The 15,297-nt window shown below is 42.9% G+C and overlaps 1 protein-coding gene across 2 annotated transcripts in view; it reads left to right on the forward strand.

The window, feature by feature from the left end:
- Myo16 (myosin XVI) overlaps positions 1-15,297 on the forward strand; it is a 366,311-nt gene that overhangs the window by 100,708 nt on the left and 250,306 nt on the right. For both annotated transcript variants that reach the window (XM_052162641.1, XM_052162640.1), the window contains exons 9-10: positions 7,892-8,042; positions 14,253-14,363. In XM_052162641.1, the coding sequence (XP_052018601.1) occupies positions 7,892-8,042; positions 14,253-14,363 (262 nt within the window). The remainder of the gene's footprint in view (positions 1-7,891; positions 8,043-14,252; positions 14,364-15,297) is intronic.

Here is a 15,297-nt window from a genome sequence, read left to right on the forward strand (position 1 = left end):
GGAGGGGAATAAAAACAGGTGAGAGAGAGAGAGAGAGACAGAGAGAGAGAGAGAGAGAGAGAGAGAGGGAGACAGAGACAGAGACACAGAGACACAGAGACACAGAGACAGAGAGACAGAGACAGAGAGACAGAGAGACAGAGACAGAGAGAGAATGCCCAGATACATGTATGAAATTGTCCAAGAACAAAATTTGTCAACAAAAAAGAAAAAAATAAAGCGTAAACAAGATTACATTGAGTAGGCAAACGTCCACCTTTGTACTGTCCGTAGCTTCTTTTGTGCTTTATTTTATTTTAAAGATGAAAGAAAATATACCGTTCTAATCGGTGCCTCTTGTGGTTTTCACATTATTGACTAAACCATGGATTAATCTGTTTATGAGCAGAATAATCAATGGCTTATTTGTTCCACACAGTTAAAATGTGGTTTGATTACATTGTCCTCCTTTTGTCTTTACTCTGTGGTGAATAGTAAATAGATGGGGCCAGCAGTGGTTGACATCTGAGCACTTTCCACACTTTTTCTTTTCATAGTTCTTGGTTGTAACATATTTTATCTGGTCATTTCTACTGTGTGGTTATGAACACATATAACAAGAAGCAAATATGTGTGATAAAGCCCAACTAAAATTCATGTTTGTGTTGAGCACTCGGGTTTCTGCGGGGGCATTCCTTTGTACTTCCAGCAGTTATCATTAATTGAGGCTGCAAGGCTAGGTGGGATGTGCTCAGCCCATCTGGAGGAAGCACAGCTTCTCCTGTTAGGCTGATGGCAGAAGACAACATGTTGATACTGTGTCAGAACACAGAGCATGTTGACACTGTGTCTCCGTTGTGACAGTGGCTTTTGATTTGGATACATTTCTGAAACATGGTGGCAACTTCTCTATGGGAAACAAGCCAGTGTATTAACATGAACACAGGCATCACTGACAGATACTTTATCCGCTACCCCAAGACCCGTTCTTCTAACCCAGATGTGCACAGTCCCCATTCCCACCTCCATTTGGGAACAAACTTGGAATTTGATCTTCCCCTCTCTTTTATTTTAAATGATAGCTTCACCCTTCTAGAATCTCCTGAACAGCTACATCTTGAGTTCCAGTAAGCTGTGTCCCGTTCCTTAACACAGTTCTTGCTGATTTGGGATTTTTAAATAAAATGTTCCTTTTTTCCTGTACTCCCTCCTTTTTCCTCTTCCCCTCCCCCTCCCCCTCCTCTTTACTTTCTCCATCATACTATTAATAAAGACCAAGAGCAGGGTCTCCCAAACACTGAGCAAATGCTTCAGGGAGTCAAACCTCAGCACACCAGGTACAGCCTTACAGCTTTGCTGACCTACAGTCTTATTATGAAATCTCATGTTGCAGCTGTTTGTAGAGGCCCTGAGCTTCAGGAAGACAAAGGAAAGATTTGAAAACCCTCAAGGCAGCAGTGGGAAAGCAAATGGGGATTGGGATCCGCATATCTTTCTCTGCTCTGGTCAGACAGTCATGAGCTGGCCACAGTTACTCCCTTAAGGTCTTTGTGTTTTACCTGAGACAGGGTGGGCGCATTCCTTGGTCATGAAGAGACAATGAGAACAGTTGCAGGGTGACTGTTGCAAGGAGGGTGTTTCGGCTTCTATGTCTTGGCTCCTTATAAACAGAAATTTGTAGGTGCCCTGATGTACTCTTTCATCCTTGAGAAAGTGCAGGTGTGGGCTCTTGAAGCATTAGCCATGAGCAGGCAGCAATCTCCTCAAGACAGCCTGGGAACAAACCCCTAGGCAGTGCCTGGGGGCACCTCAGATCGCTGTCTGCACAGTCCAAATCCACAGAGACGGAGACCTCCTCCCACGCCACAATCAGAGGCTGCATTCTCATCCACCTGCACATCAGGTGGCAGCGCCCAGCTCTGAAGGATGACAGATTGTCAACACCCTGATGGACTAAACGTACTCTCACGTCCCCAGCCCTGATTCTGCTGGCTTTGCCATTACTTATCTGCATATGGCCGACTCATCTTCCTGTCTGTCCCAACCCCGACTTTCCATTCATGTCCAGAGTGTATTTCAGCAGCATTATTTAAGAATAGAATGGCTCTCTCTAGGATTTCAGAATACAAGAAGCAGTTCCTTTCTGCTCCAACTCTTACTGCCCCTTGGGCATGCACCTCATCAGAAATGCATATCTTTAAACATTAATAAGCAAGAACAGTTTGTGCTTTGGGTCATCTCATACTCCCTGAGCCCAAAGGCCAAGACAAATAAATTCTTTCAGTTTAAAACTGCTCTAGTTGGACATTCATATTCTACTTTGGTTAAAGCAGGAAAACCCAGTATAAAATGGCTTGTGTGGATTTTCCTTCAGCATAGGACTTTTTAATGAGTTAGTAGATTGTTGTTTCTACAACAATTGACATATCAGTATTGCCTTACATTTAAAAAAAGAATTTCACAAGATCTCATCTAGTGTATACATTCATTCATATATCCACATAATAATAAATTCTATGGGACACACAGCCCTTTAAGCATCACATATTATGACTACCTGGCTAAAGTGCTACAGAATAGAATTTTAAAGTTTTGATAAAACCATCAATCAATTCCTGAGGAATTTTTCTCAGGAAGGAAATCTGGGGCTTGGGAGATTGTTTTTGGTCTTATCATATTGTACTTCTATTTCCATTTTAGAAATAAAATCCTATTTATCCTATTTCCTGCAGGCACCTTTTCCTTTTTCCTATTTCCTTTTGTTTATTTGTTTGCTTGTTTATCAAAAATAAGTGTTGACTAAAACCAAGCAGAGGTCAAGGTTGTCCTTGTCATTGCCTTCCCATCTGGAATTCTCCACAGTGGGCTGGTGCTGACCTGAGGACCTGCCGTGAGGCTGCTCTCATTATTACCCCTGTGTTTATGGAACCTGGCCTTAGGGAGGCCTTCTCCTAGAAAACACAGTTGCTTCTTCTGAACCTTACTAGTAAATTTCTACTAGCAATATTGTCTTTGTACTCAAAGTAAATCTTGTTTGTTGAAGAATAGCCAGGAAGTACAGAAAAACATCATTAATTAGCCCTGCAGAGAAGCGACATCAGGGTAGACCAAGTTGCCTATGAAGACTTTACTCAAGACTGAAATGGTGAGGAGAAGTGGTGCTTGACTCTGCCGAACTCAATGCCTTTTCTATGAGCTGCTGGAAGTGCCTTGGTGATGCCAGGCAGGAGGACGCTCAGAGGTGTGGCCAGGGAGACACGACATTGATACGTGGCAAAGCAGTGAGACTCTATAATTATCATAAAAGCCCTCCAAATTATACTCTTCTTCCCCAGTAAGATTAATACACAAATCATTTATATTGTATATTGACTAACAATAAGTGATTATATCAAGTCCAAAAATACACATACAATAACGCAGACCATGGATTGTGCTAAAATAAATGCAGCCGGTCACGTGGGAGGTTTCAGGTATGAAAGCTATGGAATACTGATGAGAAAAATTAGCAAAGATCAGAACAGACCAGTCGAGAGTCCTTCAGAATGACAAAATTCAACGCTGCTAGTATTGAAATTCTCCTCAAATCCATTCCTCAATTAAGCACATTCATCAAAATCCCAACAGGCATTTCTGTGAAAATTGGCATAGATTCTGAGTTTCACATAAATATGCTAAGTGCAGTCAACAGCCAAAAAATAAAAATAAAATAAAATAAAACTTAGAAGCAAACAAAGTTGGATGTTTCATGCAAGCTAATACTTCCTGGGACAGGGCATCAATCAAATCAATACAGTAGTGTATCAATGCAACACATGAGAGAATCCTGAAATAGACTCACCAATGGCCGATTGATTTTCACCAGCAGATACCAGTAATTAGTTGAGGAAAGATGGGCTTTGTTCTTAAAATGGGCGCTGAAACGCTTAGACAGCTGTAAGGAAAGAAACGGAGCGGTGATTTATGGAAAGCCATGTAAACAGGAGGGCGCACACTGGGGACCACAGAGCTAGAAATTCCAGAACAAAGCCTAAGAATTTAACTTTGCTGATCTTGGGTTGAGGAAATAATCCTTAGATAAGACATACAAAAAGGGAAACCTGAAAATGAAAAAAAAAAATGTTGAGTATATTGTTATGGAAATAATCTGATAGGAATGTAGGGAGGAAGAAAATCGTCAAGTATTCATCTAAATATTTGTGTCCAGAATATAGAATGACTATTATCTAAAAGCAGGGAGCATCATCCCACACTTTACTAAAAAGACACTGCCTGAAACTACATGTACTGGCTGGGTTTGTGTGTCATCTTGACACAGGCTGGAGTTATCACAGAGAAAGGAGCTTCAGTTGGGGAAGTACCTCCATGAGATCCAGCTGTGGGGCATTTCCTCAATTAGTGATCAAGCGGGAAGGGCCCTTTGTGGGTGGTACCATCCCTGGGCTGGTAGTCCTGGGTTCTGTAAGAAAGCAAGCTGAGCAAGGCAGGGGAAGCAAGCCAGTAAGTAACATCCCTCCATGGCCTCTGCATCAGCTCCGGCTTCCTGGCCCGCTTGAGTTCTAGTGCTGACTTCCTTTGGTGATGAACAGCAGTGTTGAAGTGTAATCTGAATAAACCCTTTCCTCCCCAACTTGCTTCTTGCTCATGATGTGTTGTGCAGGAATAGAAACCCTGACTTAGACACTACAAAAGAATGAAAATAGCCAAATCAATTCTGAAAATAAAGCTGGAAGTGTCCGGTTCCTGAGTTCAAACTATACCATATACCTGTCTTAATCAGGATGGAACTGGATTAGAGCAGTCAGAGAAGTAGAAAACAGTGACCACAGAAGTGGACCCAAGCAGGTGTTGACAGCTGAGCCTTCACAGAGACTCTGAGGGAAACAAGGGCCTCCTCTGGAAGTGGCCCTGTGACAGCTGTGACACCTGCTCTCTAAAGGCTGAACAGGTTCTTTGCTTTATACCTGTAGAGATATAAAGTAAGGGCTAATAAAGGTGGAATGTGTGCTTTCTAAGTGCAGGACCCCACAAAGAGAATAAGGAAAGTTCCTAACAAGGACCTTTACTGTTATTTTGGACTTTTTTTAGATAGCAAAAGCATAATGAACAAGAGCAAACGCCCCCCAAGAGGGACTCCACCACCCTAAAAGGCATCTGCACAGAAAAATACATCACTGAGGCCAATGACTCAGCAGGCAAAGGCACCTGCCACCAAGCCTCTCATGACCTGAGTTCAATTCTCAGGACCCATGTAGCAGAAGAAAAGACTATTGCATATGTACTCTGACAAATACATACATGCCATGATGTGAACAGTCACACACACCCCAACACACACAGTCAATCAGTAAACCAGTGAATTTAAGAATATATAATAAAAGAATTAGAGTTGCCAATTTCATGAAGAATAAATATTCAAAAATACACGAGGTATTCACAGAACTCAATAGCAAATAATAGGAAAACAAAAAATAAAACATGTAAATTTAAAAAGCAGCACCAATGCTTCTATATTTCCTAGAGAAGACACACCAGTGGCCAAGAGTCTTTAGAAAAGTACCTGGTATGCCTAACCTCAAATAAAAGAAAGTCAGAACCTCAGAGAGATAAGACCCTACTACACCCGTTAGGATGGCTGCTGTGGAAGAGACCTGAAGCGGTCCTGATGAGGGTGTGGAAGGAGACTTGTGCTCAGGCTGGGTTCTGGGAAACTGTAGAAGTGGCTCAATCCACCGGCCTCGTGCCTCCAGAACCCCACTGCCTCCTGATCCCAGAACCCCACTGCCTGGCCTTAACTGGAAAGAAGTAAGGTAGGAATCCTGAGACCTGTCTGTACTCTCTGCTCTCATCAGTGTTCTTCATAATGTATAACCTACAGAAAATTATCAGGTCTCACCCTCGAGGAGATGGGAACTCAGGGATCAATCTTCATTTGGGAAATTATCAAACTAGGGAACTAATCCTCCCCTTTTCAACAACATAGAGAAACCTGAGACACATCAAGCACATAGAGTAAGGCAGACCACAACCACTCATACCTTACAACCTTGCTCAGGTAGAATCACTAAAGGCAAATCTGAAAAGAGCAGAGGGGACAATGCTGCTTGCTGAGGACTGGGGTCACAGGTACAGACATGCAGGTCTAGAATGAGTATGTGCTGAGGGTGTATGCTGTCAGCATGGCTGTGAATGGACGCCATTGCTGTAATCATTCTCAGCTCGTGGCAAATCGCCACCACGCACTCCTTAAATACAGTCAGCTTTCATTTAAAATCATAGCAAGAAGCCTCTGACACATTTAATAATTGATTCCAATGGGCACAAGAAGGAGGACTGAAATAAAATATCTCTGTGACTAGTTATTTTGATTACAGGACTATAAACGCATTTGTCATATATCACTGAACTGGGACTGGAGTGAGTGGTTGTTCCTTGAGTGGAGCACGAAGACATCAATTTGGATCCCTAGTGTCCTCTGAAAGTTGGGTGTGGTGGTGGGTGTCTGTCACCAGCTCTGGGCAGACAGCAATGGGTGGATCTTTATCTGCCAGCCTTGCTGCCAGCTAGCCAACTCAAAACAGTAAGCCTTGGGTTTGGTGAGAATAGGGCATTTTCTCAACCAGTGATTGATTGGGCAGGGTCGTCCCCATTACGAGTGGTGCCACCCCTGGGCTGGTAATTCTGGGCTCTATAAGAAAGCAGGCTGAGCAAGCCATGAGGAGCAAGCCAGTAAGCTGTACCCCTCCATGGCCTCTGCATCAGCTCCTGCCTCCAGGTTCCTGCCCTGCTTGAGTTCCTGTCCTCACTGGCTTTGATGATGAATTGTTGCTTGAAACCATGGGTGAAATAAACCCTTTCCTCCACAAGTTGCTTCTGGTCAGTGTTTTGTCACAGTAATAGAAACCCTAACTGAGACAGTAAGAGACACTGCCTCAAAATAATGAGATAGAGAAGGAATTGAGGATATCAACCTCTGGCTTCCTCATATCCCTCTGCAGGCACGTGCGAGGGCACACACACACACACATACACACCACACACACATACACACACACACACACACACACACACACACATACACACACACCGGGCAGGGGGGTGGGGAGGGAAGGAGGGAGGGAAAGAGAGAGAGAGAAAGAGGGAGAAGAAAAGGGAGAGAGCAAAGGAAAGAGGGAGAGAGCAAGGGAACATTGCACTGTCACCTACAACAAATCAATTTTACTGCATATGAGACAGATAAACTTAAAACACAACAGAACAAGTTCCTCAAGCTCTAACCTTTGTCTCCACTCCTGCACATCAGATGACACAACTGTTTGCATACATTCACTTGATGTAGTAAGGTATCATGTTGCAAATTTAGTAATTATGTTGTGGTGAATAGTACAAATTCAGGGCTTGCAGAAGCTTTTGTTTATATCTCTTTGCTTTTTTGCCTGTTTTGAATTGTTTGGAAGTTACATGTTATTTTTCTGTTTGTAATATGGCAGTCCTTAACACTTAAATTTTTTATTCTAACATTTCAATACAAACTCAAAATATTGCGTAAGGTTCTGTACATTAAATCTTATACCCATTGTATTTTAATCATGATTATAACTTTTTTCATTTATTTACAAATCCTTTTTCACATTTGAATTCAGTGCCTAGTGCAATTACCTATTGATCTTTCTATTACAGTTAAGTGTATCCTGGTAAACATTTTCTTTTGGAGTTGAAATGAATACATTTTTTGTCAGAAGTAAAACTAAATGATAGGTGGGCAGAAGAGAAAACTTGATGTTTCCTGCAGCTTCTAGGACATGTTTTTATCTGAGTAAACATACCTTCTGTGGCCAAGGCTCCTGTGGCTTTTGATTGATAAAGCAATGTTAGAAGAAAAACTAATTTTGGTATTGATTGTTTCTTGTAGAAATCCCCTGGTGCTACCAATTGCCAAGCAGGACAGTTTACTGGAAAAAGACATCATGTTCAAAGACACAACTAAAAGTCTGTGCAAGCAGGAGTCCCAGGACGCCCCTCCTGAGACCAGTATGCTGAGTGTCTGCAGCAAGCCAGAGCAGGTAACTGCAAGGTGACAGCGAAAACACGCTGCGTTCAAAGCTGGCCTGCGACCGTCCATACAAAGATGGATGAAAAATGCATGGGCTAGGGTTGTGCTTAAAATTCCCATCAATGTGGCCATTCTACTGGTCATCAATAAATACAATTGCTATTTAATTTTAGAGAAGTTTTAGTTTTACAGTATATTTTCATGTCTTTGATTATTAAGTAGTATCTTTTTTTTTCTTTTTCTGTTTCTTCCAACTAGCCAAATACATTTACATTGGTCAAAGATGTGCTGTTAGGCATTTCTTTTTAAAAGAAGCTATGATGATGACGACGATGATGATGATGATGATGATGTGTGTGTGTGTGTGTGTGTGTGTGTGTGTGTGTGATCACTTAAGAGTCAATGCCTAATTTAAGGGAGATTGCTTTGCTGTTTTGGAGGGTTATGCACTTAAGAAATAGAAATTACTAAGTTTCTTCTTTCTGTGACAGAAGTAAATGATCTCTGCTTGGTGCTTTGTGAATGGCGGAGCTATGCTTACCCATGTTCCTGTTTTAGTGTCTAATTCAGAGACACTATGCTTTATTCATTTTCTAAATACTCTCTGTTCTGGTGTCAGTTCTGTGACTGTGGAAAAAGAATATCCTGATAAAGGCAACTTAGAGGGCAATGTTTATTTTAGCTCTGAGTTCCGAGTTACAATCGGGTCATTTCAGGGAAGTCACAGAGACAGCTAGTCACATTATAGCCACAGTCGGCAACAAAGAGAATACATCAATGTTCCCTCACTGGCTCTCAGCTAACGCTCTTGTTCCTAAACAGCTCAGGACACACTCTGCCTAGGGAATGTCTGTGCCTACAGTGAGCCCCGTCTCCTACTTCAACTAATGATTAAGACATTCCCTTATAGATCTGCCTACATATCAATTTTATCTAGGTAATTCCTCATTGACACCCTATCTGATAATTCTATGTTGTTGTCTAATTGACAGCTAAACTGACCAGGATATACTCTGCTCACTATTAAAATTAAATATTTAGGAGGAGGTAATTTTATCACCATTGCTTTGAGGTATTTCCTTAACTAGCTTACAGAAGTATATGAAAACTGAGATCAGTTAGACTTTCCCACTACTGAAGCTTACTAACAGAATCACTACAATTGCAGTTATAATCCTCGCATGCCCTGTGTAGTGCGGATATGTGAGTTATTCTTTGTTACCATTAATTTGTCTTCAAGCTATTAAATATATCCGAGTCTGTTCATACTACAGCAATAAATGCTTATGTAATTAAAGAAGCACAAACCTGGCCTATTCTTTGATGTAAATGCTGAGATTTGGGCCTCTATGGAGGCAAACTAATTCTCTTTAGCAAATTAATAGGTTGTAAGTGGTCATTTAACATGTGGTTTCTGGAAGACAAATGTTCTTCAAAACTAAGAAGGCTTTTACAGCATCCCAGCATCGGGTGGAACCTTCCTTGTGGGTGCTTTCTGTGTTTTTACTGTCATCTCTCATGATTCCATGATGTAAGAACACCGTGATAATTTTCTATACCTTGTGTTTTGAAGGTCCTACTGACCTGTAACACTTACCAAACCCTTTAAGGTCTTCCCTGCAAGCAAGATCACAGATGTTTCAGGCGATGAACCACTCAATGGTTCTTCATAGAAGAATCCACTCTATACACGGCTGAGTCATGCAGTCAGGTTCCATAGGAAAGCCATAGAAAAGATTTTTCAAAGCCACAAAGTACAAAGTAGCATTTTAGAAACAAGTATGTAATGTAGAAATTTTTGAAAATTAAAACAAAACCACTAAGCACCTCTTCTTCTGGATTTTTGTAAAATGTAGCTTTACCAAATGGTTACTCTGCAGATGGATAGATAGTTGGTGGGTATCTCCAGTGGCATCCATCATTCTGCAAAAGACATGGAAAGCTGCCTTGTGTGGAATCTCTGTAAGGGACCCATGCCTTCTAAGACTGCCTAGAGTCAAGCATCAGAGCTCTCTTCTGATGGATTTGAAAGCTTGATAACCGCAAGGAGCTATCTGTCCCCGATGGTCTCTGGTGCCCTGTGAGTCGCTGTATTAGTGTAATCCTGGCAGAGAGCACATTGTTTCAGCTGCCATTCTAGAACATTCTCCCCAACCCAGTGCAAATATATGGCTGGGGATAAGAACCTGGGGGACTTCCAGCAGGATGCTTGGAATTGCTCCTGTGGGCTTATCAATACCCACCCATGCCTTCTGTAGAAACTGACTTGAACATCGTAGCCTTGTCCCTGGGTAGAAAGGAATTTTAATGCATAGTGGAAGGCATGCCTCATAAGTTTCTCTCTCTCTCTCTCTCTCTCTCTCTCTCTCTCACACACACACACACACACACACACACACACACACACATTGTTTTGGGAGTTAAAAATGCATACTGTCTTAGTTTTGGCTTTATTTTTGAGTGTTCCACATTCTTACAACCATATGTGTTATATAAATACAGCATATCATATAGGTCTATTTACCTTTCTGACTATTCCTACTTTCTTGTTGTTTGTGAGAAGTGGCAGGATGCTCATAAGGACTTTAAAATAAGACCCTAATGATGATAAAGGCAGGATCCTGGGTTCTAATCTCAGTATACATCAAGTGGCTCACAACCATTTGTAACCTTAGCTCCAGGGGAATCCCACACCCTCTTTTACTTCCATAGGTGCCTGCATGTATAGGTTTCATTTCCTATTTCTCCACATAAAGGACTTCTGCCAGGATCTCTTTTCTTTCTAGAAAATGTATATTTTTTCATCTTTACTTTTTATAGATTCCTGCTATACCTAAGGACACTCTAGTCTGTGACCCTAGAACACAAAACAATTCACTGATACAAGAAAGCCTTCAACTCCTCTAACTCAATCATCCCTAAGACATAAAGTACACAGTAGCAACCAATCACTGAGCACAGCAGTCCTCCCTTGTCTTCAGTAAGGATCCTAGTGAGGGTTTCTACTGATGTGGTAACAAACACACATCGTGACCAACTGCAACTACACGTCCACATCTTGGTCCATCATTGAAGGGAGTCAGGACAGGAACTCAAACAGGACAGTAGCGAAGGCAGGAGCTGAGGCAGAGGCCATGGAGGGGTGCTGCTTCCTGGCTCGCTCTCCATGGCTTGCTCAGCCTCCTTTCTTATAAAACCCAGAACCACTAATTAATAAAATACTTCCAGCCCTTTCTTATGGAGGCATTTTCTTAATTGAGGTCCTCTCCTCTCTGATTCTAACTCATGTCAAGTTGACAAAGAACTAGACAGCATAGTGAGTACGTCCAGCTCTGTCTCCTCTCCCAACTCCTTTTGTGAATCTCCTGTACTGGGTAATTACTAAGTGGCCTTTGGCACATCTGCCTGTTACCTTTACCAACTGCTGAAAGGACACTTTAACAAAGTAAAGACAGTCTTGTCTTCCAGCCAGTTAACACCCTGGGCAGCCTTCCATAACCGTTGGAAATGTGCAGCCATTCCTGGACCCCTCAGGATGTCATGCCTTCTACATATCTATCTGCTGCCCTTTGGTTCCTCAAGGGCTTCCCACACACCACCCTGGTTCACCTCCTTCCTAAGAGACTTGTCCTTCCAAACGATTCCCACTTTCAACCTGAGCACAGCCCACAGACAAGGGCAGCCTAGATTACTACAGAGCAAACATTTCCAGACATCTATTTTCTTCTGTGCGTTTTCTACACTTGTAATTTATTATTTATGTCCTTGCCCATCCCTCCAGCAGACTGAGAACACACAGACATGAAAGATAACATCTCCTTTTATTCTCTCTTTCTGTCTTTGCTTCAAACTACTGACATAAAGCCTGACAGAGAGTAGAGAAGCTAAAAGCATTGTGAACTTACGAATGTGTCCCTGGAGCTGCACATCACACACTGCCCTCTCTTCCCTGACTACTACACAGTGGTAACCCAACTTACTCTAACTTACTCTCATAGCCAGTCTTCACTGTCAGCTCAATGGGATTTGAAACCTCTGTGGGTGCCTGTGAGGAATTTTCCAGAGAATTTTAATCGAAGAGAGAGGATCTCCCATAAGTGGGTGGGTTTATCCATCTGAATAAGAGTTGTTGAAAGAGGAGATAGACAGCTGAGCTCTGGCTTTTCCCCTCTCCTGGTTGACAGTTGACGCCATAGACCAAGCTGCCCTCACTGTTGTAACTTCCTTGCCAGTTGTGATTCTGTTTCTCTGCCTTCTGAGGCCAAATACTTCTTTTAAGCCATCTTTCATCAGTGTTTTGTTACAAGGATCAGAAAACAAAGAATCACCAACCATGTGACTATAGAAAAATCATTTCTTCCCATTGTCAGCTTGAAATCCTGCAACAGCGAATCAGATTACTCTGCCTTCAGCCTCTCCCACATGGAGTCTGGTCACTCTGACCTGTCTTTGGCAAGAATCTGCTGCACCTACTATGTAGGTTCCTTCTACTTACAGTGTTGAGTCCTTTCCTCTAATGACTTCTCTCAGTACCTTAATCATCATCCCTGACAAGTATTCAAATTGAGCCTGTCCAACTCTAGAAGATATCGCCACAGACTATGGTCCCTGTTCCTACTCTTCCCACATAAATCCTAATTAATCCTCGGCTCCCCGAACCATTATCACTGACAGTGGTTTTGTTTAGCGAGGGGCTGTCCAGTAATGTCCACCCTTACCCTCCTACTCCAGGATATCCCTTGGGGAAGTTGGCAGAGTAGCCATTGCCATGGGAGCCCCTCGAGCTGTGTAACTAAGCACACCAGGGTTACATCTCAGCTGCAGAGTTGACACAGACTTGGGCCAAGTTCTTCACATGAGTTGAGTGTGTGAGTTTTAGGGTTAGGTGGCTGGGTGTTAGAAGTTTTGAGATCAGGAATGTTGTACAGTTTGGTTTTTCAGTGAGTGAACATGCTTCTGTTGGAATACTATGTTCTCACGAAGAGAATTGGATCAGTGTCCAATGCCCAGGAACTCCTCCTAGCCATGGTGTCTTCTAAGTGGGTTATGTGACACTCTGCCCTGCTGAGCTTGAGATGCTGAAGACAGAGTTCTGCCTCTGCCGCGTGTACTTGGGCAACCTGCAGCCTGAGAGACGGGGCTGGAAGCTGTCAGCTTGTGCTCACCAGCTCTGGGGAAATCGTTCTAAGTACAGTGTTTTAAGACATGTTATGATTTCACTCTGCAGATACATCCCACCAGATAAACATTGATAATTGTATTTAAATTATTCATCAAAAGAACACAGAATAAATAATGCCTATGCGATATAGATATGAAATTCAAGGAGAACACAAGCTATGTCAGAAACACAAAGATCTCAAGCAAACTTGCTTAGGTTTCCTGCATGTCCTGGGCCCTCGGGACCCTACACAGATTCTTCTTTTATTTCCTCAGCTTGAGGTAAGAAAGCCAAAGCAGCTCTGTACTGTCAGGTGTCTGCTGCTGGAGCATACTCTGTGCCCATTGGATTAAGTGTTGGTTGTGCATTTCTCACTTGGAGACTGCTGGCTTCCATCTAATTAAAAGACCACAACCATCTGGATTTATCTGAAACACTTATCTGGAAATAATTTATTTGAAGTAGTTATTTAAATATCGCTCAGTTTTAAAGGGATGAGTGTGATTTTTCCTCCTGCCAGTTACCTAATCTCACAGGCACCTTAATCTTAAAAATCAATGTAAATCATACTAAAAATCACAGGTCCCAAATCTGGGGTCTACCCTGAAGACCTGACCCTATGCCCTGAGAAGGCAGAACCTGAACCCCTTGCCTTTCTATGCCCAAAACAGTCTCACAGGCTTAGCTTGGGAGCTAAAAGATGTTTGAATGGCACTTGAGCCCTTCAAAGACTTGGAACACACAGATCTGACTTAAAATTTAGAGATAAGAGAGGTCAGTCAACATCATGGTAGTCTTCAAGGTATAAGGACCTTGGCACAAGATACCGTGTGTGTGTGTGTGTGTGTGTGTGTGTGTGTGTGTGTGTGTGTGTGTGTGACTTGTAGATATGGAACACAAACCCTGACCTGAATGATCCTCTCTTCCTTGAACCACCTCCCCTTTTAATATCGGTTTCGTATCCACGTGGGCTCAGAACTTTAAGAAGCTCTGGAAATAGGAAGAGCTGGTCAGAAAGCGAGGACAGTTGATGAGACTGGCCTTTGTCCCACCCCACAGGTCCAGCTCACACCTCCGGCTCCCAGCGATGACCTAGCCACACTCAGCGAGCTTAAGGATAGCAGCCTGCTGTATGAAATTCAGAAGCGCTTCGGAAATGACCAGATCCACGTGAGTGCCACAGGACTGCCGTGCACCGCTGTGTCCCCACTGTGTGCCGCAAATGTTGCGAATGATGGGTCCCTGGAAGCTTCTGGCCGTGGGGATGGCTGAGGTTGAGCTTCGTAGAGTTCAGTCTCTTCTTGGGAAGGTTCTCAGTCATATTCAGCAAAATTCCAAATTCAAAATGAAGTGTTGAGCTAGTACTCTGCGCATTGACAGTGCCTCTCAAGGCTGGGTTGGGTCTCAGGAAACTGGGACAAATGGCTAATTGAGGCGCCCATTAATAAACCAAAGCCAGCTTTCCCAGAATCCCTCAGTACCCCAAGCTCCCTCCCAGCACTCCTCACCCTGCCCCCTACTCCTCACTCCCAGGGGGCTGCATTTCACTTCCCTTTCCCTACCCTGGTCCCAACACAATCCAGCCATTTTGGGTACTCTGGTGTCTTGGCCTCTTGACCCTAGCTCTCTTCTCTTGGTCAGTGGTTCCTGTCTTGCTTTCCCTCCCTCGTCTCCCTGACACGTTCACTGAATTCTTCTCTGTGCTTTCTCCTTATATCCACACTAAAGTCTTCTCTGTACTCTAAGAATAGTCGTGTCCTCCTCCTCTGATTTCATTTTCACACTCTGTGCCTTTTCTGTTGTCCTGACTGAGTGGCAGATCTTTGCAGAACCGGCAAGATCTATAGATCAGTCGCTTATAAATCTTAGTCTGCCTCGGACACCAAAGGCTCTGTGGGCTGTGCTTCCCCAATCTACAGGCAGTATCTCTCTGGGCAATAAACTGTGTGTAAGATTTCTGCAAAGATGCAAAAAATAGCATGTAGATGGAGAATGAGTTAAAATTGTTCTAACCTTTTTCTGTATGTTAGCTTTCTAACGGCAGTAACAATGTAGTCAGCCTGTAGTCTGGAAATCCATCTCCCCCACCCCACCCAACCCCAGC

The sequence above is a fragment of the Apodemus sylvaticus genome, chromosome 18, assembly GCF_947179515.1.
Source record: "Apodemus sylvaticus chromosome 18, mApoSyl1.1, whole genome shotgun sequence".
In the NCBI taxonomy this organism is placed as follows: domain Eukaryota; kingdom Metazoa; phylum Chordata; class Mammalia; order Rodentia; family Muridae; genus Apodemus; species Apodemus sylvaticus.